We start from the raw sequence: 25,158 nt of genomic DNA, 5'->3' as shown, positions 1-25,158 counted from the left end.
GTGCCCTCCTCCCTCTGCCCCGCTCCCCGGGCGCCGTCACGGACAGGCGCGGCTCCCGGCCCGGCGCTCGCGGGAGCGTCGCACGTGCAGAAGCGCGCCGTAGTGCCTCCGGCTCGCGGTTTCCCATTTGGGTGGGCATGACGAACGGGATGGCCCAGACCTTCCCGGAGGAGCTGGGGATGCCGTAGGCACATCTGTTCCCAAAATCGTTTTGCGGAGCGCTTCTTAAGGAAGAGCGGGAATTCAGACCATCTGGGCTACTCCCAGTTGAGAAATGGGACAAACGGGATAGATGTCTGCCTCCAAAAGCTCCCGGTGCCGGAGATCTCGGCCTCTTTTCTCTGTCCGGTTCCAGCGGGTCGGTTTGTTTCAGTGTTGTTCTGCACGCAGCTGCTGCAGCCCCTCTTGGAGGAGGCAGACGCTGCGAGCGCCGCCGTGCCGATGAGCGGCGTGCCGTGAGCTGCGGCTCCTTGGGTGCTTCCTGCACGTCCCGTCCGGTGTTGGCACCTGTGGGAAAGCACGGCCAATTTCTGAGCAGCTGGGAAGTGCTTTACGGAGGTTGTGGACAGAGATGGGCACTTGAGGGGGGAAAGTCAGCCTGCTCCCCCATCTCCTGCTGGGTTGGAATGGCACAACGCAGAGAGTCTGTGCCACAGACCTTCACCTGTCTCTTGGCTCAGTGTGAACTGTGTTTTCCTGTACTTGTGGCGTTTCTCTCTGCCTGACGGTGACCTCCCTGACTAGCAGGGTTGTCCATATATTGTACAATATTAAGGAGAAATTGTAAGTGCTTTTGTTCGGTGGTCGAGATCGCTGCCTGTGAGCTCCACCGTTAAACAGACCCAACCAGGATGTTACTGGCAGACAGCGATGACTCCTCAAAAACTAAGCAGGTCAAGCCGATGCTTCAACTTGTTTGGTGTTTTTACTGTACGGAGGAACCGAGCAAGATGTTACACGCAAACAAACCAATCATTTGTAAGATAGGAAGGGAGCAGTAATGAACTGCCTTTGGGTTCTTTACTTGTCCGGTAAAGCAGCACGTAGAGGTGAGAAAAGCAGCTCAGTGCTGATCCCTCAGAGACACAGTGTGAGCCATTGCCCACCAAATGGGGACACTGTTGCCACTCTGTGTAGCCAGTATGAAATACTTTGGGTAATAATTGTCTCTAGGACAGGGCTTGGGTTAGAAGGTGGGGATGGAGGTGTGTGCTGTCCCAGGGAGCACTTCAGTTGTGAATGCCTTCTGCAGCACAAGGTGTTTACCCCAGGTTTGGTTCTTGTTTTCCCTGTGTCATTTAGTGTGGGAGCTCCATCCTTTAAGCATCTTATTGACTGCTGGTGGCATGGCGTGGCTGGGCAGCAGTGTGGCTGTGTGGTTTTGGTAGTTCTGTGGGGAGATTGTCCCGCCTGGTATCAGCAATCACGTGCATTCCCAGTAGTGACCCCGTAACCTTCACACGTGGGGAAAAAACTTGGGAAGTGTTGGAAAGTGCTGTGTTGGCTGCCTTCTAACACAGGGTGCGTATGTGTAGATTCAGACTGATCTCTGTGTGGGTCGGGTTCTGGCTGAGCAGCTCCTGCCGCCCCTCCTGCTGATGGGTGGCAGTGCCATGCCATGCCTTGGAGCTGTGTCTCCTCAGCAGGACCAACCCCTGCCCAGAAGTACCGCTCTGGAGAGTTTTGCTGCACTTCCAAGTTTGTGACCCATGGGACAGTGCCTCACTCCTCCATGAGCACCGAGAGCACCAGGAGTGCAAACGGCCTTGTGGCACAATGGAGCAGGTGTCCTAAGTTAATGTGTCGTCCAGGAGTTACGTGATGGCCTCCAGAGTTGGACTTTTATGGTTAAAATTGAAGAATAATAATCTCCAGAGAAGACTGCAAGTTCAGGTTGTTTTCTGTAAGTTATGAGGTGTTTCAGATACAGAACTGCAGTTGTTTTCATCAACTTTGTTGGAAACAGCCTTGAAGAACCCACAAATTCCCCTCAGTCTGTAAGTTATGTTACATTGGCAGAAGGTATTTGGTTCTGTGTTGCCCCAGGTTTTAAAGAGGTGAGAGTACATGGGATGAGGTTGACCTTGGGCAGCACAGGGGTCTGCACCCATCTTTGCTGCGTTTAGAAGTTTGGTGCTTCCAGTGCAGGGAATCTTACACAGCTCAGATTTCCTCTATAATGTAGGCAGAGAAAAGCCTGTTTTGGCAACTTGATTTATGTGCAGTTGAGCATTTGCCTTCAGTGCACAGGTACTTGCCACGAGACCCCTGTTGGAGATGAAAGATAAGACTGTAGAAACAGTGGTGATGTGTTTTCCTTGCATACTAAGTGCTGGCTGCCCACAGCCCCTGAAGTGAGCCCAAACACAAGGATTTGCCTAGCAGAATAAGAAATAATAAAGGATAAATGGTCTTGGACATCCTCTGTGGTGCTTACAGCCCTTCTGTTAATTATTGCAATGTAAAGCAGATATTGGTAAAGGTAAAAACAAATTACTGCGCCTTCCTCCCCCCTTTTCATTTGCACTTTCATCCTGTGTTCTTTGCTGAGACTTGGCTGATAATCAGTTCTGGCAATCAGCATGTTGAACCCAGGTACACAAATGGGCAGTGATGTTTCATGGCAGTTTCCTGGTATCGTTGCACGCTGCGTTTTCAACATTCTGATGTCTGTGCAGAGACGGCCCGGCAAATCCCGACATGGAGACTATAGGGGTGATAACGTTCAGATTGAAGCTGGCAAAGTTGGAGCTTAGAGAACGGTGCTCCCTAAGGGGTTAAAAGGGTCCTGAGCAGAAGGAAACGTGTGGGGTCTGATGGTTGCACAGAGCTGCAGCTGCACGCATGCAGGTCCTGGAGCCGGCTGCAGATCAGCAGCGCTGTGAGCAGGGCTGCTTTGGGTCTGCCATGGGAACAGAGGTTCTCTCTGCAGCTCTGTTGGTTTCTCAGCAGTGCGGGAGCTGTGCTGACTGTATGCAAAGAATTCTGCCACTGCTGTCAGCTGCGTCTTTGTTCTGTGCTGAGGTGGTGCATTACGTCACCTGCAGAATGGGCAGCATAGAGACTTGCTGTGCATTCTCATCCCATTTCCATCTTTGCTGCCTGGAGCCTTCCAGTTCAGGCTGGAGAAATAGCAGCAGCCTTTGCTGGCCTTTAGGAGGGCTCCCTTGACTCCGTGCTGAAGCTCCAGAAGGTTTCATTCCCTTCCCTCTTTATTAATAGCAGCATGGTTCTGATCTGCCTTTAGACTGAGCGGTGATTGACAATTAGCCGTGGAAAACACCGTTGTCCCAGCAAGAGTCTGAGGGTTACAGGTTCGAATTCCTGATATCTGTTCTTCAGACTCCTGTTGCGTCCAACAGAGACCCTCTGCTACCCAAAACCAGGCAGTGCTGTCCTAAATGATTCCTGGGAGTGCTGCCCAGGTGTCTGAATAGGAATTAGAAGCTGTTTTCAAACACTATCCTGAAAAATGTTCCCTTTTTCTCTTTCTTCGTTTCTGTCTGGGGACAGTGGGACAGTGACAGTCGTCCCTTCGGTGACTTGGCAGAAGGAGGTGTGGGGAAGCACTTAATGTGAGCAGGAAGAGGGGAGCTTCATCACCGAGACTGCAGTCCTTTGAGGGGAGCCTGGAAGATGGGCACAGGCCTGGGGTCCCATTTCTGTTCTACGATGTTTGGAGCTAGTAAAGAAAAATGACATAAATATCAATATGAATCTCAGTCTGCACTGCCTACTGTTGTATCTCATGGGAATCGTTTTCTGCTGCTGTTTCTGAGCATACGGAACTTTTGTCTGTGTGAGGTTGGTGGCTGGGATGCGATAGCTGGGCTGCGTCGCTCCTCCCAGCTGTAATAAAGCACGAGTGCTGGCAGCCCGGACCGTGCAGCTGTGGGACGCCGCACGGAGCTGCTGCCCGCAGACGTGGCCGTGTCCCCACAACGGGAGCTGTGTGTCACAGCCCTCAGCTGAGGGATGGCTCAGCGGCGCCGGGTCGCTGCCGGGCTCTGCAGCGTACGTGCTGTGCATGGCGATGGGAAGGAGGAGGCAGAGGAGCGGACTGCACTGCAGCACACTGCAGCACTGCCTGAACAAAGGCTGGCTGAGCAACGCGGCTCCGCTCGCTGCTGCGCGCTGCCTGCAGCTGGGAGGTGGGGCTGTCAGGGCGCATCCGCATGACGGCGTTTCCCGAAGGCTTTGCTTTCACAGGGCGACCGAGCTGTTAATCGGGCACCGATAACAGGCACCTTTCAGCTAGGCAGATGGCTGCAGTGGGAAGCGGCGTTCTCCTGTCATCCTGGCTCCTGGGCAGCCCGGGTGGGACTGCGGGTCAGTGATTGAGGTTGGGAGAGACCTCTGGAGGTCATCGAGTCCAACCCACAGCTCAAACACAGCCACAAAAGTGCTGAATTACCGCATATTTGTGTTGGAGCTGAGCTGATGTCTGCTGCCAAGGCACAGCCGGGATGGATGCTTTGTTGTTGTTGTTATCTAATGGCTGGGAAGTCAGAGCCGACATCTCACTGACAAATGGTTAGGGAAGGACGGGAGACTTTGCTTTGTTTCATTCCTCAGAGTTAATTGGTGCCCGACTCTTGGGCTAAACAGAGGCCATCCGGGTGGATCTGGCATGTGGGAGTTGTGCCCTTTGGTTTACCTTCGTGGCAGTTTTTTTAAGGGTATCACTGACAGTCTGTCACACTTTACACTACTGGAAGCCGTGAAGCAACTTTCTGAGGGGCAGGGACTCTTACAGCATGCTGCTAGGGGCTCTGCACATAAGCAGGTCTCTCAGACAGGACTTTCTCTTTTAAAACCCAATAAAAACATTTTAATTGTCATGCACAGATTCCCATTGCTGCTAATGGGCTTTGCTGTGGAGCATTCGAGCTGCACTGACTGGATACAGACACTGAGATCTCTGCTGAGTAGATCTCTACAGCCTCAGTTTAGCAGTGCCCTAATGCAGTGCTAAACCTCATTCTCCCCACTCCACTGTTCAAGCAATACGAGCTGCATCACAGTGCTGGCTTATGGTGGGAGGCGAAAATAATTAACGCATCCTTTAGATTTGTGCACAGACTGCACGACTCTGCTTTGCAGGAGCTGTTCCTGGTTTATCAGCGCCCATCCCCTGAGATTTCCGGTAATCCTGCACCAGGTGCTTGGCTGAAGTTGTCCAAGGAAGTGCATCTGTCAGGCCAGGAGTGTGGACCTTTTAAACAGCTTCTTATTCTAAGTGCAGAAGGAAGCAAAGCAGTCTTTTTCTTCCAGGTGCCATTATTGCATGGTTTTAGGAGGCAAGCCAAGCTTAATTCAGTACTCCTGTGAAAACAGAGCGATCATCTCTAAAACTGAGAGTGTTTCCATGTGGTTCTGCTGAGATGCTGCCTGAACAATTCCATTTGCTCAGGATTTACTTGTGTATTCAAACCTGAAGAGGCAGAATGCTGCAGGGCACTCATGCCTGTGCTCCAAGTGGAGCAAATCTCCTTTGTGATTTTCAGGGCGGTTGGTTGTGGCTCTCCACAGTAGGCTGCCGAAAAGCTGAGCTTCCTTATTATGGAAATGCCCTTATTCTGCCTTTCCTCAACCCAGATAACCAGTTCAGGATGTCGATACTGGAGCGCCTCGAGCAGATGGAGAGGAGAATGGCGGAAATGACGGGCTCCCAGCAGCACAAGCAAGGAGTAGGAGGCGGGAGCAATGGGAGTGGGAATGGAGGAACGCAGGTGCAGGTATGGACCCTGCTGTGCCCAGTCACAGCAGCTTTATGGCTTCTTACCAGCATTTGCATGTGACGGGGGTTGGAACGAAGTGTAGTTGTTTCTTTTTAAGCAACGAGGCTTCTTTGTGGATGTCTTTAAGAGCAGTTGGCTTGCACTCGCATTTGCCACTGTCTCATTACTTCTGAAAGGGAAAGTTGCCTGCTCAGGGCAAGCACAGCTCTGCTCCGTGGTTAACATGGGCTGTGTGTGGTGTTTCAGTGCGTTTCTGGGACTGGAACCTTGGGCAGCTGCTTTGAGAGCCGCGTGGTGGTGGTGTGCGAGAAGATGATGAGTCGTGCTTGCTGGGCAAAGTCCAAACACTTGATCCATTCAAAGACTTTCCGAGGAATGACACTGCTCCACCTAGCTGCTGCCCAGGGCTATGCTACGCTGATCCAGACCCTCATCAAATGGCGGTAAGACCCGGCCTGCTGGACTCTTGGGTATCAATACAGACATACGGAAACATATGTAAGCTCTGCTTGCTCCGGATTTCTGCTTGTCCCTTACAAACTGTGCCTTGTGTCCCTTACAAACAGCCAAGTCCCCAAACTTCTTCCTGTCCCCTTGTCTGGGAGGACCTGTATCTTGTGACAGAGCAGTTACTGGATGTATTGTACTTACAGTCTCTATATATACATATACCATGTGTAGTAAATGTGTGTCGTGGGCACGTATGTGGCCACTTCATAGTGGTGTGATGTGCTGGGTAAAGCTGTACATTTAGGAAATTATCCTAACTTGTCTACAGAGCATCATTTGTTCTGTTGTTTCTTCTGCAGCACCAAACACGCAGACAGCATTGATCTGGAGCTGGAAGTTGACCCTTTGAATGTGGATCATTTCTCCTGCACCCCCCTGGTAAGCAGCAGAGACAGAAACTTCTGAAGGTGTCTGAGGACCTTCTGGAGTCCTTTCTGATGTTATTTTCTTGATGTATGTTACACTCTGAAGAGTGGATGTTTCCTGCATGTCCTTGCTGCGCGAATGTTAAGACGTGGTGCTACCATCTTCCGAGAGCTTTGGTGTGAGAGTCCTGACAGAAAAATCATAGAATGGTTGGGTTGGAAGGGACCTTAAAGCCCCCCTCAGTTCCAACCTCATGCCATGGGCTGCTTCCACCCCTCCATCAGGCTGCCCAGGGCCCATCCATGGCGTCACGCATCTCCAGGGATGGGGAACCCACACTTCTCTGAGCAGCCTTTGCCACAGTAAAGAACTTCTTCCTAATTTCTAGTCGAAAATCCTTGTAATTGAGTAACGTGAGGGCAGGGGACAGACAGGTGGTTCTCGTTTTGTCTTTTACCCAACGTCTACTCGCCAGTGTCATGCTGGGGTTAAGGCCTTTTTGTGCCTTCTTTCAAGTTTTCCTCTTTTGCTGTAGAGGTTGTAAAGTCATCACGGTATCTTGTTTGTTGGAATCATGAAATCATGACTAAGAGCTTAAGTAAAATGCCAAAGCAGGTAGAACCAGAAGTGCCAGTTTACAACAGCAGAGTGTTTGATTGTATTGTTCCCAACCTTCAGAGATCTCTGTTTGAGGCCATTCTTCTTCTGCAGTGAGGTTAGTGTGCCTGACACAGCTAAAAATCAATGCCTCGATGGTGAGAAACTGTCAGCTTCATTTGGTGGATGGAGGTTTCTCACTTAATGGAGAGAACAGTGTGCATCTAATCCTCTGTTATGGCTTTTTGTTTGTAGAGGACATCTGTAAAAGCCTCTTGCTGATGATGCATGTCATGGTTTGCTAATCAAGTTTCTGTGACCTGAGGACAGGACTCCACTGCGTTATTCAGAAGAGAAGGAAATAACAAATCTCACAGTGGGTCAATTGTTTTTTTCAGATGTGGGCATGTGCCCTGGGCCACATGGATGCAGCTGTTGTGCTGTATAAGTGGGACCGCCGAGCCATCTCTATTCCTGACTCCCTTGGGAGGCTGCCGCTGGCAATTGCCCGGTCCCGGGGCCACGTGAAGCTGGCAGAGTGCTTGGAGCAGCTGCAGCGTGATGAGCAAACTCAGCTTGGACAAAACCCCAGAATTCAGTGCCCCTCGAGCACCGACTCCAGCCCAGAAAACTGGGTGTCCCAGTGGCACAGTGAGCTTATTGCCTCTCAAGAGCCTCAGAAGGGGGTCACTGTGATTTCCAGTACCAACACGGGTAAGAAAAATCCAATGGCACCGTTTGCTAATATGTGATACATAAAATCCTAGAGCAAGGAGCTCATCTGGGTGGCTGATGCCAGCTGTAGCCCTTGCTGTCCGTGCTTAATTATTTTTTGCGGGCTTTCTATTATGCGCTCCGTGCTTTTACGTAAATACTGAAAAAAGGAGTGAATGTCTGCCTTAGGAAGATGTGTGTATCTGAAGAATGTTTGGGATAAAATCCTCCTTGGGTGTTGATTCCTTTGCATACACTGTTGGTTGTTGCAGAGCACAGCATGAATTCCATCTGCTGCTCTGCAGCAGAAGTTGTTTCTACAGCAATCACCTGTTGCGTACTTCACTTGACCATTGATCTGTTTGTTTTCAGAGCTGAGACGACCAAGATCAGAACCTTCCAGTTACTACAGTAGTGAGACTCAGAAAGATTACCCTGCACCCAAAAAACATAAGCTGAGCCCTGAATATTTTCAAGCCCGGCAAGAGAAGCTGCTTTCCACTGCACTGAGCCTGGAACAGCCAAGTGTCAGGAAGCAGAACTCCAGCTCCAAGCAGTCCACCACTGAGACAATCAGCCCCAGTGAAGGGATAAGGGACTACGGCCGGGAGCTCTCCCAGCACATCCCAGAAGCGGCTGGATACCGGGGCTCTGGCAGCCAAGCGGGCATCAAATGGAACCCAAAAGACATTTATATTGGTGTGTCTGCGGTGCAGTTGGTGGGGAGCCAGAAGAGCCCTGCGCTGGGGAAGGACGCTGTGGGCCATCGGCTACGCCAGCGAGAACAGATGAATGTGCTGATGTTGGCTGACAGGGAGTTGGTGGATGCAGAGCTCTTGTCCTATAGGGACAATGTAGGGGATGAGGACTGCTTGCGCCACATGGATGACTTGCAGGTAAACAGCCGTAGCACTGCGGTGGTGGTGAGGTCAGTGAGTAGTTTTGTCAGAGGGTGTCCTTCCACCCCACACACAAAGGTTGATGGGTAGCAGCTGTCCGTTGACACGTACCTCTCGCCAGACCTCTCAGGTTCCCCACACGGTGAGAACATGGTCTGGGGAGTGTGAAACCCTCAGAAGGGACGAAAGTGAGTGAGCTTTGGTTAAGGATTTCTCTCCGGTGCTGAGCGGCACGTCTTTTCTCTGAGGCACAAAGCTGGGTTGTCACATACAGACACAAGGCTTTTGTTACCAGGCAGCAAAAGTTTGCTCTCCTCTCCCCCAGGTGAACATGATGACACTTGCAGAGCACATTATTGAAGCTACGCCTGACAGGATCAAGCGGGAGAATTTTGTGCCAATGGAGTCACCGCAGGTGGAGAGAGCAGAGAGTGCTGCCATGAGCACCACGATGAGCTGGCTGGCCAGTTACCTTGCTGATGTCGATCATCTGCCGAGTGCTGCACAGATAAGGTCAGTGTGAGTTGGGGCTTTTTAGGTGGGCTGCGTGCTGGGCAGCTGCAGATGCTGTTTCTCAGTGGCACTTAATGCGGGCGCTTCCAGCCAGGCGTGCACTCATGCACAAATGTATCATTGCCAGCACAGCTGCACATTCATGGAAGAATGGAAGTGCGTGCAGGAGAGAAGTGTAGCACAATCATAATAATGCCACAAGGGCTGACTCCTGACTTCTTTTCCTGCCAAACCCATGCAGTGCAGTACAGGCAGGCTTAGAAATGCAGGATGTTGGTTGGAGAGGCAGAGGAGAGCTTGAGCTTCTCCCTTAAACTCACAAATGTTGAATTCCTTGTCTGTGATGCCAGTCCAGCTCCTTTTGAACCAATAACTCCTCCTGTGATTTGGTATTTCAGAAATCTGTATAGTGAACCCTTGACCCCTTCTTCAAACACCAGCTTGAGCCCTGCAGGCTCACCCATCAGTGAAATAGCTTTTGAGAAACCCAGCCTTCCTTCGGCAGCAGACTGGTCTGAATTTCTGAGTGCATCCACCAGCGAGAAGGTAGAAAATGAGTTTGCACAGTTAACTCTGTCTGATCATGAGCAGAGAGAGCTCTATGAAGCTGCCAAACTCGTCCAGACAGTCTTCAGGAAATATAAGGTACGTGGCCAGAACATAAAACGTCTTCGTTGTCAGATGTGAGAGTACAGTTTGTTGCAGAATAACACGTGGGTAATATCCACCCCAGGTCAAAAAAAAAAAGTCGTTTCTGTCGTAATGTTTTCAGTGCTGCTAGCATCCACTCGTTGGTGTTTGCATAGCATCTGCTGTACCAGGGAGAGTATCCCGTGTTGTAGCATGTGTTCTGTGCTGGCACAGCACTCAAAAATGTCCTCCAAGTACAAGCTCTGGCAGGCTGCATGCTCAGCTCAGGGATCAGTTTTGAGGGTTTTCTCTCTTACGTGAATTGGACGTAGAGATGTTTCTGGAAAATGTGTAGATGTGGATCAGACCATGTAACAGTAGCAGGAGGGATTTGGAAGTTGGTGCCCTGCAAGCTGCTGTTAAAAAGCGCTGTCCTGTTTTGGTGCAGTCTGATGATTGCTGCTTTGCTTTTCCACGCAGGGTCGTCCACTCCGGGAACAGCAAGAGGTGGCTGCCGCCGTCATTCAGCGCTGCTACCGAAAATACAAACAGGTAATCAAGGAAGTCAGATTTTCTGAACCAAACAAGTGCCACAAACGCAGCCTTCTGCATTGGGAATTTCTCCTGTACACATTTTAACCTGCTCAGGCAGAATTAAAAAGGGAAGAAAATGTGTATCCTGAATCTGAATTCAGAGGATCCTTCCTTGAAAGGATTTTGTTTTGCTGTGAGACAGAGGGCAGTAACATATCCTGTATTGGCCAACATGCATGCCTTGTGAGACTGTTCTCTGACTAGTTGCTTGCCAAATTTCATTGTGAAATTGAAGTTGGTTTTGCCTTGGATGAGGGCGAAGATGAAAAAAGAGGTTGTTTTATTTTGCACATCCTGAACTTTTAAGCTATGGGAAGTCCTGTGCTAAAGCTCATTGCAGCTTGTTCCAGGACTGAGACTGTTCTCCAGTCTCTGGTTGGAGACAAGTTTTTAGGCTGAGTTCTCAACCCCAGAACAAGAAGTTTGTTTTGGTTTGGCTTGGGTTTTTTGGTGGATGCTGCAGCCCACCTTGCTGCAGTCGCTGTGCCTTCGACTCGAGCTGTCTGCTCCACACAGGCACGTGGTGTAAGATGAAAGGCAAGATGCTGAACTCTTTTCCAACCTTCAAAACCATTTATTTGAGAAGCATTTCTGGTGCCCAGTGACTGCATTGTGCTGTGCATTCAAACTGTCCCATGTCGGTCCTGGAGCGATGCTTCCTGTAAACATGACACTGAATTCCTTTCAAAAGCTGCTTGGCAAACTGTTCTGTCTGGGATCCTGGAATTTCCCGGAATTGCATCTTTTTGAAAGAAGATGGGTTAATTTTTTTTAATATATATATATTTTTTCCAATTCTTTATTTGTAGAACTAACATTAACTGTGTATTTTCTGTTTCTCCCTAAGCTTACTTGGATAGCCTTGAAGGTAATACAAACACTGTTTTGGGAACCCAGGGGTGAAAAGCTTTCACGTTCAGTATAAAGCAGGAGAACCTGGCATTTAGTGAAATGTTTTCATAGTATCTGTGGCAGATAAATCACTGACAAACCAAACCTCTCCAGAAGGGGATGCAGGGGCTGCTGTGCCACAGCATGTCAGCGTAGAAGGACGCTGGAAAAAGCAAATCTCCTGCTTCTACAGAAGCTTGTATAAGCAGTGATGGGCTGAGGTGCAGGCAGTGTTTTGAAGTTCGTTTCCAGAAGAGGAGTTTCCTTTTGCTGCTGCTCGTTAGCTGTCACTGTGATCCTTGCCTTGGCATTCAGGGAGTGTAGGGGAGCGCCCGAACCACCCATGCAGCCACTGCTCTCTGTGCTCTGCCTGCTGCCCAGAGGGCTTTGACTGTTGCCATTTAGGATCACTGTGCCATGGATTCCTTAGACCACCATCTCCTGTATGGTGCTGCACATGCTGGAGGCACAGCCACTCTTACTTTGGTCGCTGCCAGTAATTTTCTGCTGTAAAGACAGATTTTCCAGCTGCACAGCGTCTTACTTTAAGCATTCTGCAATCAGCTGAGCTTTTTCTAAAGCTCACCAGGATGCAAGGCGTGCTTTTCCTGGAGGGAATGCATCCCCAGTTGATTTTCCATCCTCAGCTTCCTCCGGCCTCTGTTGGGGCGAGGCAGAGGTTGGGTCATTTCTCCATCTTTCCTCTTCCCAGAGAGGGAAAAGAGGAGGAGGGGGAGTTGTGGGCAGCCCAGAGACTCAGGAGCAGAGCAGGTAACACCGTCCGAGTGTGAACACTGCTGGGCTCTGTATGCAGAGCTGTGATTTTCTCTTTCACATGCCAACTCTGCTGCTGTGTCACTGCATTACTGAGATCAGCACAGGCCTTTGAGGACATTGGAACAGTCGTAGCTCACATCACCATTTCAGACTTAAGCCCTTCTATTCGGGGGTTTGTAACTCAGCCACAGAAGTGCCCTCTGGGCTAAAAATTGGAAGAAAAAACATGGCCAACCTGCGAGCAGACTTATTTAAATTAGCTCATTTAAAACTGCAGTCTGCTCTATTTAATTACAAATGTATAAAAGCAGGAGAAGGGAGAAAAAAAAAAAGAAATAATGACAAAATGTAAGTGCACCTAATGACTGCTTCAATTCCAAAAAGTGAAATTTGGTAAATGGTGGTCTGTGATAGTATTGGAGGGATTTCTTGCTGTGGGATCATGTTGGGGATCTTTTTGTTCGTTTGCTTTTTTGTTTTTGTTTTCCCACCGGACACATAAAGTCCTCTAAAATATCTTCAGGCATTGCCCCGTACAGGGCTGTGTCTGCGTCCCGTCTGCCCGATAAAGTGAGCAGATGTCATAGCTGCTAAAATGTCCCGGAACAGCAGGAAGTCACCAAGCTGTGAATATGATGAAGCTTTCCAAGTAATGCTCTGTCATAGTGTCAGTTCAGAGGTGTGAGAGCAAGTTCTTTGTACTATTTTGCATCTCTATTACTCTTCCAAAAGATGGCTGTTAAAAATAGGTGTGGTGGTGTTTGATCTCTGCTAAGCAGCCTCCTACTTGCTCGTTTTAAAAGGGAAAGGGTGCACCATACAGATTCGCTTTTAAAGGGTTCCTGCTTCACTGGGAAGTGTGTGGATAGAAGCAACGCTGCGGTGCTGCAGAGGGTTTCCAATGTGTGTGACTGCTTGTAGAGGTTTGCAGGTTCAGTCAGTGCTGATAACAGCAATTTGTTTTGTCTGTGCCATAGGCTCAGTCTTAGACTTGCTAAATTACTGCGGTTTTTGGTATAAGTGAGAGTGGAATGTTATTCTATTTGAGATGTTCGGACTGAAATGGATACGTGAGCAACCCAGACGTTTGCAGCACTCTGTGATGGCATGGACAAAGCTGATTTAATTTGGTTCTTCAAAATGTTGTCCTGGTACTGTGAAATACACCTGCGAACAGCAAATAAGGTTCTGAAAGTAACTCCTTTGAAAGATATGCTTAAGTGAAGGCTTTAAGAAGGTTCTGCACCTATTTCACAGCTCTCATCAGCTGTCGCCTTTTTTCTCAGTCCCAGCCAGTGAGTAGGTGCTCATTTGCTTTCCATTGTGTCTCGGTGGCACGAGAGCCTTTTGCTGTAGGAATTTGCTTCTCACTGGGGTTTTTGGAGTGTCTCAGCCTCTCTTTGTTTCTCTCCTAGTATGCACTTTATAAAAAGATGACGCAAGCTGCCATTCTTATCCAGAGCAAATTCCGAAGCTATTATGAGCAGAAGAAATTCCAGCAGAGCCGCCGGGCCGCAATGCTGATCCAGCAGTACTACCGCAGCTACAAAGAATGTGGGAAGAGGAGGCAGAACCGTCGGACAGCCACCATTGTGCAGCAGAAACTCAGGTGAGCTGCCGGGCTGTTAGAAACCACCAGGATCTGTGTGTGTCATTGCTTAGTCAGAGCTGTGCTGTAACGGACGTAGCTGGTGGGATAAGTACCGTGCTTTGTAGGATAATTATTCTTGCATTTAGTGCTAGTCCCCCCTCTTTCGTTTGTGCTTCAAAGTTGGGTTTTTTTTGTGTGTGTGTATGTTTAGAAGCAGTCTGCTTACCAAGAAGCAGGACCAAGCTGCTCGCAAGATTATGCGGTTTTTACGACGCTGCCGCCACAGGTATGACATCGCCCCCTGGTAAACGCCCTTCAGCAGAGCAGTGCGATGTGTTCGCGTGTGTCAGGGAGCGCAGTGTACAGGGGAGCAGAATCGATTCTATTCAGATCTTTTATGGAATAACACGGCACAGCTGCTTTCGAGGTGAACTGGCAGAAAGGAAATCTCTAACTTAGGAATGCTGCAGGGAGGCAGTCATCACACCGAGCTGCACTGCTGGTATGGTAGAGCACCCAAGGCTGTGTTGGGCAGGCTCGGATGGAAGCTTGAGCAAAGGAAGACACAAGATTCTTAAAGTTGGACTTGAGGGGGGAAAAAAAAGAGGTCTTAGAAGGATAGCTACAGTGCACGAGTGCTGCGCTGACCTGTGTGCTACACAGAGCATTTGTGCTACGTGCTAAAGAGCAAAATGAGGTAGCATCTGAACACACCAGAAACAATTTCAGTGAGGTCGCTCTCATCAAATACAGCTTCTTTATAGTAGATAAGTGGAATGTGCCAACGGAGCAGTAGACAAAGTTAGTTCAGCCGCTCCACACAGACCTCAGCAGCTTGGAGTACAGGTAGAAGTGACTCCTCTGTGCCACTGTGGGAACCTGAGTGTGCTTGCCCACATGCTTCCTTGTGCCTCGCACTGCTGCACCTGCTGTGTGCAGGTGTCTGTTCTGATTTCCTGGTTAAAAGGCACCAAATAGCCTAGGCTGCAAACTGTAAATTGCCTGGACAGAAGCGAATTCAGAGTTTCGGACTCTACTCTCCATTCTCACCACACTTGCATTTCATCCTCTAACAGCAGGCCAGACAGTTGGCAAAGAAGCACAAATGGCTTCTCGTTGTCAGCGGGGTGTGTGGAAGGGACTGGAAGGTTTGTTGTGTTCATTAGGCAGGTTGGTCCCACTGAGGTAGACGAAGACTTGGAACTTCCTTCTGCTTGAGGTCCAGGCAGTCTGTGGAGAAGCCACCTGTGTTGTCATCTGTGGAGATTGCAGTGCACTCACACTGTTAGATCTCTAGCTGTCAGCTAACCTCGGCTCTTCAGGAGTGCCCATAGTTCCAGCAGTTTTTCTTGCCTTTGGTTCATTTTGTTCTGCTTTCTCAGCATTTCCTATTGCCTTTGCAGTGCAAGACTTACTCATTTGCATCACTGAAGTTTGCAGGCAGATCTTCCTTTTTGCCTATGCTCTGTTCTTTCTTTTGAGCAGCAAAAGCCTTGCTTTTCCTTCTGAAATGAAAACAGTCACCTTTGTGATCAGCTACTTTCTCCAAGCAATCATAGACATTTTGGTCTGAACCGACCCTTGTTGCCCAATCAGACAGTATTCCTGATGATTGCAAACAAATGATGGGTGCTCTGTGCCTGGAGCTCTTTTCATAATGGATGAGTAGATGTTGCTGAAAATAAGAAGAATGTAAGTTTTGGTTGAGTGTATCTTTAGAGAAGATATCGGAGCTCTAACGGCTGAGTGTCAGCAGACGGCACCGGGACAAAAGTGATCATTCATCATCACCAGTCATTCTGATAATCAGACGCATCTTTTCCATTTAACATTGAAAAAAATAGTTGTCTATCTCCTGTTATATTGACAAAAATCTGGTGAAGGATATGCATCAGCCATAACGTGGTACCAACATGACTCATCACTGAACCGTTGTTTGTAGACAATGAGAAATAGAACTTTCCTGACCTCACAGCAGATCTTTGCCCATCCACGTTCCTTGCTCAGCTGACTTAACTTCCAACCCCAACTTTGCTGTGACAGCTGCTGTGGGTTGGCCTGTCTCCTGTCCTGTGTCAGACAGCCAAAGGTTTCATATTTAATTGTTTGGGAAAGACTCCACCTATTCAGTGAGCTCTGACTGACTTAGATCTGTAAGGAAAATGGAGAGTTCCGGAGTGGGTTTGGGTTAGCTGAACAGAATCCATGTATGGTCCATACAATCAGCTTTCACCAGGAAGATAATATACTATTTCATATTCGTTCTCTGAACTGTATGAAAATTAAACTCTTCTTGGAAGTATCTACACCATTACTACTGTGATTATGATCTGCAGTATCTTCTGTGGAGTAGCGTTTGGATTGGAAGGAGGGAAGGCAGGATGCAGCTGGAAATACCATGGGGATGACAGTACTGGGTTTATTTTATTTAGATCCTGCCCTAAAACACCTAAACACAGGACTGCTCTTCCCTGGTGAAGAGAAGTCGATTAGGTAGGAGGTGGGAAGGGTTCTTTCTCTCCAGGCAAGCAGAAGTGTTATCTCCTTCTCTCTGAAGTGAAACTCTTGGTAAGGTATGGTTATTGCCATGTGTGTGCTAATAGCTCTTTGGTATTGTTTTGCAATCTGAAGCCCACTGGTGGACCATAGGCTGTACAAAAGGGTGAGTGTAGCTGCCTGCTAGCCAGTTCCTCTCTTCCATTTTAAATATTTTTGCTTTCTGCTTGCTTGCATGGGGCTGCAGCCAAGATATGCCAGTAAGTTTCACCTACATTAATTATATAAACAGAATCCTGTATAAACTAACCCTACTGCAATGACTAACACTGCTGCTTTTATAACAGGACAGAGCTCTGCAGTAGATGTTACCAATGCATGAGTGTGTGAAAAAGGACATGTGTATTCATCATGGGCATGCTTAGGTGGTGGTGTTGATGGGATATTTTACAGTATCCAAAGTAACTATTAGTAGATCTTGGAACTTGACTGGGTCTGCGCTTACACACCCTCACTGTGTAACGATGCCCTTTGTCGTGAGCAGTGCCGTGGTGTTCAGGCTATAAGCTGCCGTGCAGGTGCAGCTTACACTAGATGGGTATTTGATTCTGCCTGAGCCAAAGTGAAGTAGAAGAGCTCTTCACACTCCTCTTTACATCCTAAGACGGCTAAGCACCAATACTTGTTTCCCAGAAGTTGCTTGTGGTAAGTTACATGCCTGGTTGATTACTTTGCCAGGGCCAGCTCTTTGACAACCGCTTCTCTAAGCTGTTACTGTCAGTCTGTGCTGTGGGAAAGAAAACGATGAATAAAAAATGCTGTAACTCTTATAGTAAGTGCTCCGTGAGCTTCTGTTGGATGTGTCGTTCTCAGTGGACAGTCTGCTCTCCTGTGTGCTGGACCACGCATGGCAGGCTGCTTTGCTGCCCAGCAGAAGGGTGAGCGCACACTGAAGCTTTCCAGCCCCGCAGCTGCCTGATGTGCTTTGGCTTGCAGGTGGTTCCCAGTCAGAGAGCAGATGCTGCTGCAGTTGCAAGATGTGCTGAAGCTGTTCTGCATTGCAGTCAGGGCAGTGGTACAGGAGACAGTGAGGAGGAGTCCATGTGTGAAACCTTGGTGCACGAATGTTGGAAGCTTGCTCGTTCCATGAGTGGTTGTTGGACAATAATGAATTCTCTGTCAATACAAATCAAGGCTACTTCATGCGTTTCAGCCTTTTGTTTGGGAGGGAGAGCAGCAGCACAGCTGCTGTATAGCATTGGGTGCTCCACAGGGAGACTGAGTGCCACGGCAGCGTTGGAAGTTTCAGTGAAAGCAGTCAAAATCTTTGAACGAATAATGGAATTAAAAAGGCTTTGAGCCAGTGATGAGAAAGATACAAGTTGAGCAAAACCCAACTGCTAGGTGTGGTGTAGCTGCCTGCCCTTAGCTTTATTACCGTGTCTGCAGGACAGATTCTGGTGCTGGTGGCTTTTCCAAAGGAAGGACCGTAATCGCATTCTTCATACAAAGTGCTGTAGGAGTAAGCATTGATATCCCATGCTGCAGTGTCACATCTTCTCATTCCCGTCGGATGGTGAAGTGAGGGGCTCATGGGAATATCATTTTGCTGGTGTTAAATAATACAAGAACGCATTGCAGAAAGATACATTTATGTACATGTATGGTGTTGGTAATGTCCTCCCTTTCCTGGTAGCTCAGTGTTTTATTTTGAGGCAGTGATTTGTCATTCTATGCTATTCTATTGCTACAGCCAATGGTGCAGCCACTCGGATTTGCATCTAAAGCCCATCACCAAAGAAGCACAAATCAGGAAAAGGATATCAGTCATGCAGAACTAGCGTGTTCTGTGGTGAGGAGTGGGCAGTAGGTGAGGGGGGGAGGCTGTGACAACCTTAGCATATCTCAGCAAAAGCTGTTCTGGGTGCATAGGTGATGCTTTCCTTACCAAAGAGCATTTGGCTTTGCCTTCGTGTGATCTTTTTATTTGGCTTAAGTGAGCTTTCTTTCACTGCCTGGAAAAGGTTAACCATAAAATATCTATCAAATATCTCTCATGAAGTGTATCAGCTGCTGTTCTGCCAAAAAAACTCTGTTAGGGCAAATAATCCTTTGCTGCCTTGAGTTTGTATAGCAGTGTATGTCCATCTGCTGTCTCCACACGCACACATGAAAAGCTTTTTGGGCTCTCTGACATGCACAGGCTGACGTGTCCACCCTTCTGAAGGGATGTCTGTCGCACACAAAGCGGAGGTATTCTGTACACTGACTCTGCTCGCGCAGTCTGCGTATGCAGATAAACAGTCACAGTGTTTGCATCTGTGTTTCAGTTTGAGATAAATATTTTTCATTAATTTTCCTGAATTTATTTGGGTGACATTACACCAGGATCAGTGAAATGAGACGGGGAGAGATTTGTTTTTGTCCAACTTAAGTGAGACTAAATTTAGTGTGGAAGTTAAGGAACTTTACAGACGAAAGGGGTCTGGTGATTATTGCCTTTGAGTCATAGCTTTCATCTCAGGGAACGCAGTGTCAGCTGGGCTGGGGAAGTCATCCTCTGCAGCTCCCTGTGAAGGAGACCTTTGTTGGTAGGTGTAGGACGTGAACACGGATGTGTGTCTGCCTGAGCTGTGCCTTCTCCTCTGGGCTGGGATCAGCAGCAGATCCTGGGGTCTCTTCATGCTGGCTGCTGTCTTTGTGCCTGCATCAAAACTTCTGTCCTCTCTGGGACAGAACAGGGGCAGCTGCTGCCACCTGTGATGAGCAGAAAATATTCATTGGTGGCCTCTTTCATTTAGAAGTAGATTCTCCTTCCTTCTACCTCGTCTCTTGTTATTTGATTAAATGCTGCTCTCCAGTTTGGGGAACGTGCACATAGTGCCTGAATTCAGTTCCTCTGGTAAGTATAACTTTATTTTGTACCTGAGAAAACAACGTTTGCTGTGTTTTGCTGTTCTCTGCATAACCTTCTCTTTCTCGGCATTTCAGTGGCAAACCTTCTCCTACTCCTCTACAACCAGGACTTCTAGTTTATTTTATTTTATTCTTTTAATATATGCAATTGCATTTAAGTACCTGATTTCTTCTTAATAATATTGAGAATGGTGGAACACTACAAGGGACTGAAAAGTCCCGTTTGCTCAAGTTTAGGAGAAAATACATTGGGATATGCGGCACTGGGAGAGACGTTTCCAAAGTAATTTCTTCTTTCATTTCCCTCTTGCAGGGGCTGAATGTGTTTGGAGCTCAAATGTGTGTGTTAAATTGCAGACCGCGTACTCTGGGGTGTCATTCTTATTGGGCATTTCTGTCTTTTTTGTCTTGCAACCCAAATGAGATATCTGGAAAAAGGCAAGAGCTCCCTTTTCTTAAATGTCCCACAGGCTATTTCAGCTCTCAGAGCAACAGGTAACTTGCCAGAAAAGACTTCCCTGGCTCCTGCACCCTGTGCGTTACACCGATCTTCAGCATTGCCAGAACTTACTGCTGTAAAACTCACAGATTCATTAAACATTTCCCTGGCTGGGCATTATGGAGTCAGTTTGATGAAGCAGCTTTGTGTTACGCTTTACCCATGAAGCCATTGTTTGCTGTAGTTCTTTGTAAGTAGGCCTAATTCATCTGCTGACACACTCCCATACGAGACTCCCTATGCCACGTGGGGAGAGAAGCTGCTGCTCGCTTCTGGGGCTGCCGCTTTCCACATTGCTTCAGCACGTAACGATGCAACCTCCTTGTGGTGCCCGAGGAAGTCACACTGCTCAGAGGGCAGAGGCTTGGTCTGGCAGAGCTGTGTGGAGCGGGACGTAGCCCTCCAGTGCTGAGCTCAGAGGTGAAGTCATCTTCTTGTCCCCTCTCGTGTGTCAGCGCCATGGCCGTGATTCGGACCCCTTAGCAGTCACCATCTCTATTGCACGTGCTTTTTTCCGTCCATCTGCTCTTCAGCGACTGCTGAGGGAATGACTTTGTACTTCAGAGATGCTTACATCTAGGGAAAGTGTTATGTGAGGAGGTTTTTGCTGAACGCTTCCTCACTGCAAAAACCAGCGTGCAGTCCTTGTAATCCTGTGCATGGTTCTAGTGGCTGTTGAAGTGAGGTGTTCCCTTCTTGTTGGGAACAGCCGCAGCCCGGTGCCCTTTCTGGTGTGCTCTGGCTTGCACTTGAACTCACCACCAGTCCTCGTGCACCAGGAGGTGCTTTCAGAAGAGATCCAAACCGGTGCTATGAACGTCTGCTGAGATCTGTACGCCATCTGTCAGCACGTGGCCTGCTGGTATGATGTGCTCTCAGCTCTCTCACTTTCCTGTTATTAAAACAAACAAACACAAAGTTTCACAATTACTCTGCCAAACAAGGCTGAAATATCTTCTCTGAGAACATTCTTCTTTTCTGCAGTAGTCTGCACTGTTCTGTAAAATCCATTAGTGTGCTTTCCTTAGAGAACTTTATTAATGCTTGTAACTGCAAGTCCTACACTTTGGCCTTCTTCCTTTATCTGAATTTTGAGAGTAGAGATACAGGAAGCAAGGTAGATTGCCTTCCAGCATGCAGGCAGTGCTATGCTGCTCACTTAAAAGCTGTCCTAGCAGCACTTCATTAGTGTGTTTTTATTTTTAAGGGTCCTGCCTTGTCCAGAGTTATTTCCCCAGTCAAGTTTTAACTGCATTTGAGAATGTAGGAGGTTTATTATGCAGAGGATTAACAAAGAGGAGAGACTAACCCCAGGCTCATGTTGACATTTCATGCTGTAGTAACAAAATCAAAGCAAAGATCTGAGTAAAGAACTACTTAAGTTCCACTCTGGCTGTGCTGTGCTGCAGTTCCTCAGCAGAGCAGCACTGCCTCAAGCCTGCAGCCAGGAGAGGGGAGAGCAACTCAGCGCATCCCTGGATGTTACTCTGCAGAGTGAGGATGAGGGAACACCAGCCACAGGCTGCAGGTCTTCCTGCATGCTGCTGGTGCAGGGGGCAAATAAAGCACTCCTGGTACCTACCTGCACTCCCATTAGAGCCCAATTCTGTTTACTGCACACAGAGGTTAGTTTAATTAAAAATAGATGTAGTAGCTTAATAAGTTGGGATGGTCATCATCTTGAAGTTTATAAATGTGGTGGAATTCTTAGTTTCTTTCAAGCCATTTTATGCTGAGCAGCATCTGTCAGTGGTGGTACACGTGACAAATTTCCAAAGGCTGTGAGTGCACGGTAGGGAAATTCAATACTAGTATGTTACTGGGTTTTTTAGTAATAATTATTGCACTTGCAGAATTTTTATAAGCCTGAAAATCTGTAAATCAGTGTAAAATTGATCCTTTTAACCAAGGAAAGCGTTGTATGTTTCTCAGTAGATCTGTGCTAGTGCAAATGTTGAGTGTAATGGTAACTTGTTCTACAGTAACTAGTAATACAGTATAGCTGTAATAACTGGCCTTGGCATGTATGTTCTAGTTAAATAGATCCAGTAGGTCTGCACCAGTACAGATATTGCATGCTGTAGGTTACAGTTTGCAGCAAAGCATGTCTTGCATTCTTCCTGCAAAAATGCTTTGTTAGCGTAGACTTTGCATGTTGAAGTGCTAAAGTGAGGTGTAGCATGTCTCAGTGAAAGAGCCACTAGCTTAAATACTTGCATGTTCTCAGTAAGAGATCTACAATAACTGCTTAATTTTACATTGCAGTACTGAAGTGCAACAGAAAACACTTGGAAGTTGCACTGCTAACCATGCATTAATAGGTGGTGTCTTGAACATATGTGTAGTTAATCTAAACCTTAACAACAGACTACTGCCCAGAGGCAAGTGTTTTTCTAGTACAGCAATTACCTTGATGCAATTTCTGTTTCTAAGTGGTGCAGCAAAAGAAACATTACAGATTTCAAAGGAGAAGCTGCTTTTCTGTTACAAGAAAACTAAATATACTGAAGGTGGTCAAATTGTCTTTGTGAACATTTTCAGTTCACTGCACCAACTCTCATATGTTTCCTATAATGAAAGGATGATGTGGACTTACCAGCAGGTAACAGCATAATACATCACAACCCCCTGGAGGCAAGCAGGGCCTTGCTGTCTTGTGTGCAGTGCTGAAGCCCTCACTCAGAGCTCTGATGTCTGCAGGGTCTTTTAGATGCCAGCTTGTGCAGAGCTATGATTTCCCTGTAGAAAACCCTGTAAAAGTAGGAGGAACTGAGGCTCAGCACAGCACTGCCCAAGTAGGCAGTCAGAGCAGATGGTGCTGCTTGCTGCCTTGGCCCTTTCCTCTGCTGGGAAATCAGAGCAGTTCTTGGCATCTCAGAGAGCTGTACTGAGGCTTCCTCTCTGCCAGACTTGGGTTTCAGGAGTGGCAGGGCCTCTTGAAGGTAGATCTGCAGGCTCTGAAAATGGCACACACACCTGGACTGACAGAGCCCTCTGTCTTTCCAGGCATGGTATTCTCAAACAGTTTGAGATAACCAGCAAAGGTCTGACCTTGCTTCTATCAGTGTGATTTGTTCATGGACTCCTGTTTCCCAAGTTTCACAAGCTGGCTGTCTGTGTGCTGGAGCTGTCAGTAAGCTCAGAGTTAAGCAGCCAGTTCCTCCTGACTGCTGTCATTGCATATACAGAAAATAAATAGAACAGTGACACGAAGGTCAGTTCACACCCTGAGCAAGCTGGTAGAAGAGCCAAAAGATAACAAATGAGTGGAAGTCTGCTTAAAGGGGCTACAAACTGACATTTCTGCTGCTTAGCTCTCCTGATACCTCTTAGTGTCTAGTTTATAGTTACTTAGCCTTCACTAAATTTGTTCGCTTTTAATTGGATTCTGTTAGGTGGATTTGCAGCCCCAATGTGATCCTGCATACCGTACCTTTGTTACCTGTGCTTTCAAGTCTTAACTGGAGTAATTGGGCACATACATGCCCAGCCTAATCCCCTTAATTTAAGCTGTCTTCTCCTCCCTTAGGGGTGGGCGTCCCCTTGCAGGGCAGGAGGAGAGGCAGAGGAAGCAGGCAGGGCATAGGGATGGCACCATGGAAGGGAGCTGCGTGCTGCAGGAGCTGTGCACCCTGCCCAGCTCTGCCACGCTGCCTTCGGGTACGGGGGCTGCCCAGGAGCCCTGCCACTTTGGTTGGGCTCCTTTGCAGGGAGCCTTTGCTGACATGCATACCACATCAATGCCAGAACGAGAGCACGTTAGATCAGTACTGGAAATTAGGTTATGTGTCCAAATGTGTTTTGTCTCAGATTTCTGCTGTCCCACTCTTGCGCTTCCAACTGTTTATGGTGTCAGCAGCGTACTGCCCTGCTGCCATTGCTCTGGGAGTTGTCTCTTTTGTACTGGAAGATAGAGGGAGGAACCGCTTTGATTTTTCTGTATTGAAGGCGTTTTGGATTCGAAGTGTTATATAGCTCCTCTTTGTTTTTTCAGAGTGAAAGAATTGAAAAAGGCCAAGGAACTTGAAGATAAGCAGCAGCATCCCGTAGCAATGTGACATTGCTTCTCAGACTGTTTTCATTTTCTGTTTTTAGCAGAGACATGCAACAACAACAAAAATACCCACTGCAGTTCTGGAAATACCATCTGCAGGATTTTAACAGTAATGTTTTGGTCATTGCATTTGCACTTTCATGGACAACATTTAATTTGTTCAGCAAGACATCTTGGAACTCAATCTTCTGTTGGATCATAGGAATAAAAAAAAGACACCAGGAAGAATTTGTGAGTTGCTTCATTCTCCAAGAAGGAAGAAGCGATTAATTATCCTTTTCATATAGGGCTGTACTGAACAACATGTGGAACTGTACAAATATTATACCAAAAATATTGTTAAGAAAAGGTGGGAATGCACAAGCAACACAAGAATGCTGTTCCTGCACTTGTCGGTCATCTCCAAGAAACTGAAGCTTTGAGAGTCTCAGTGGAGGGGCTTAGATCAGTACGTCTTTATTGGGTCCATGCATCCTCATTTCCTTCGCACATCTGTCCTTTGTGTTTTATTTAAATCTCTACAGCACACTTAATGCAACTTTTTAAATCTGCAGGTTTTTAATACATCCCGTGGGAACTTTCAGAAGGGGTTGGCATGTGAGATAAACGGGTAACGTGCAAGAAGCAGAGAGAGCAACTTAAGCAAGTTTTAAAAAGTTTCTTTTTGGTGTTTTTACTCTAGAACCTGCAAAAACGTATCAATTGCCATGTATTTTCTCTCATATTCAGCACTTTATTTTCTAGCCTTACTTTCATGTACTGTTACTTTAATTAAGTTCTTAAAATAATTTGCAAGACATGTAGCTTTTTGTCCTAAGTAACTGTCAAACCTCTTGTCGTTTTGCAGAGTCACGTACATTTGTTGCCTGGACATTTTATACCACCTAAAGAGCAGAGTGGTGCTGCATTCTGGCCAGTAAATTTCTTTTTTTTGGCTCTTTCATCAAATCTGGGCAGTTTCTGTATATATAGAAGGTAGAAATGGAAAATGAGAAAAATATTTGAAAGGGAATATATTGATTAATTACTAAATATTTTATTCATAAAGGGTCAATAACTTGGCAAGATAAAATTATTATTTGTATAGTTTTGTCTGAATGAACGAGAAGAGTGTGGATGTATTGTTTGTACATATTGTATATATTAAAACAAAGAGATATGTGCATGAACTCAAGAAAAAGAAATGAACAAAAGCAAAGCATTAGTGGCTATGGTCTGTAAAATGAAACAAAAACTTTATTTCACTATAAGAAACTTTATTTTAAATGTTCTTTAGAAGAACATTTTTGCTAAAGCATGACTAAATGGCAAAAAAGAGCTACTGTATTTAGACTTAGGAAAAAAAGGCAGAGCAACATTACTTTAAAAAA

General features: G+C 47.2%; 1 protein-coding gene across 11 annotated transcripts in view; it reads left to right on the top strand.

The window, feature by feature from the left end:
• Positions 1-25,158, top strand: part of CAMTA1 (calmodulin binding transcription activator 1) — a 225,748-nt gene extending 200,590 nt beyond the window's left edge. For 3 of the 11 annotated variants that reach the window (XM_019622429.2, XM_031556623.1, XM_019622436.2), the window contains 12 exons: positions 5,599-5,738; positions 5,988-6,184; positions 6,551-6,629; positions 7,613-7,928; positions 8,301-8,824; positions 9,153-9,340; positions 9,739-9,985; positions 10,451-10,522; positions 11,412-11,432; positions 13,648-13,841; positions 14,035-14,109; positions 23,830-25,158. In XM_019622429.2, the coding sequence (XP_019477974.1) occupies positions 5,599-5,738; positions 5,988-6,184; positions 6,551-6,629; positions 7,613-7,928; positions 8,301-8,824; positions 9,153-9,340; positions 9,739-9,985; positions 10,451-10,522; positions 11,412-11,432; positions 13,648-13,841; positions 14,035-14,109; positions 23,830-24,058 (2,282 nt within the window). In that variant the 3' untranslated portion in view covers positions 24,059-25,158. Of the gene's footprint in view, positions 1-5,598; positions 5,739-5,987; positions 6,185-6,550; positions 6,630-7,612; positions 7,929-8,300; positions 8,825-9,152; positions 9,341-9,738; positions 9,986-10,450; positions 10,523-11,411; positions 11,433-13,647; positions 13,842-14,034; positions 14,110-16,454; positions 16,486-19,548; positions 19,731-23,728 lie in introns of all 11 variants that reach the window. The other 8 variants (XM_031556624.1, XM_010722696.3, XM_010722698.3 and 5 more) reach the window with 8 other exon arrangements.

The sequence above is a fragment of the Meleagris gallopavo genome, chromosome 23, assembly GCF_000146605.3.
Source record: "Meleagris gallopavo isolate NT-WF06-2002-E0010 breed Aviagen turkey brand Nicholas breeding stock chromosome 23, Turkey_5.1, whole genome shotgun sequence".
In the NCBI taxonomy this organism is placed as follows: domain Eukaryota; kingdom Metazoa; phylum Chordata; class Aves; order Galliformes; family Phasianidae; genus Meleagris; species Meleagris gallopavo.
The sequence above is the reverse complement of the archived record's forward strand: the minus strand, read 5'-3'. Positions and strand labels throughout refer to the sequence as shown.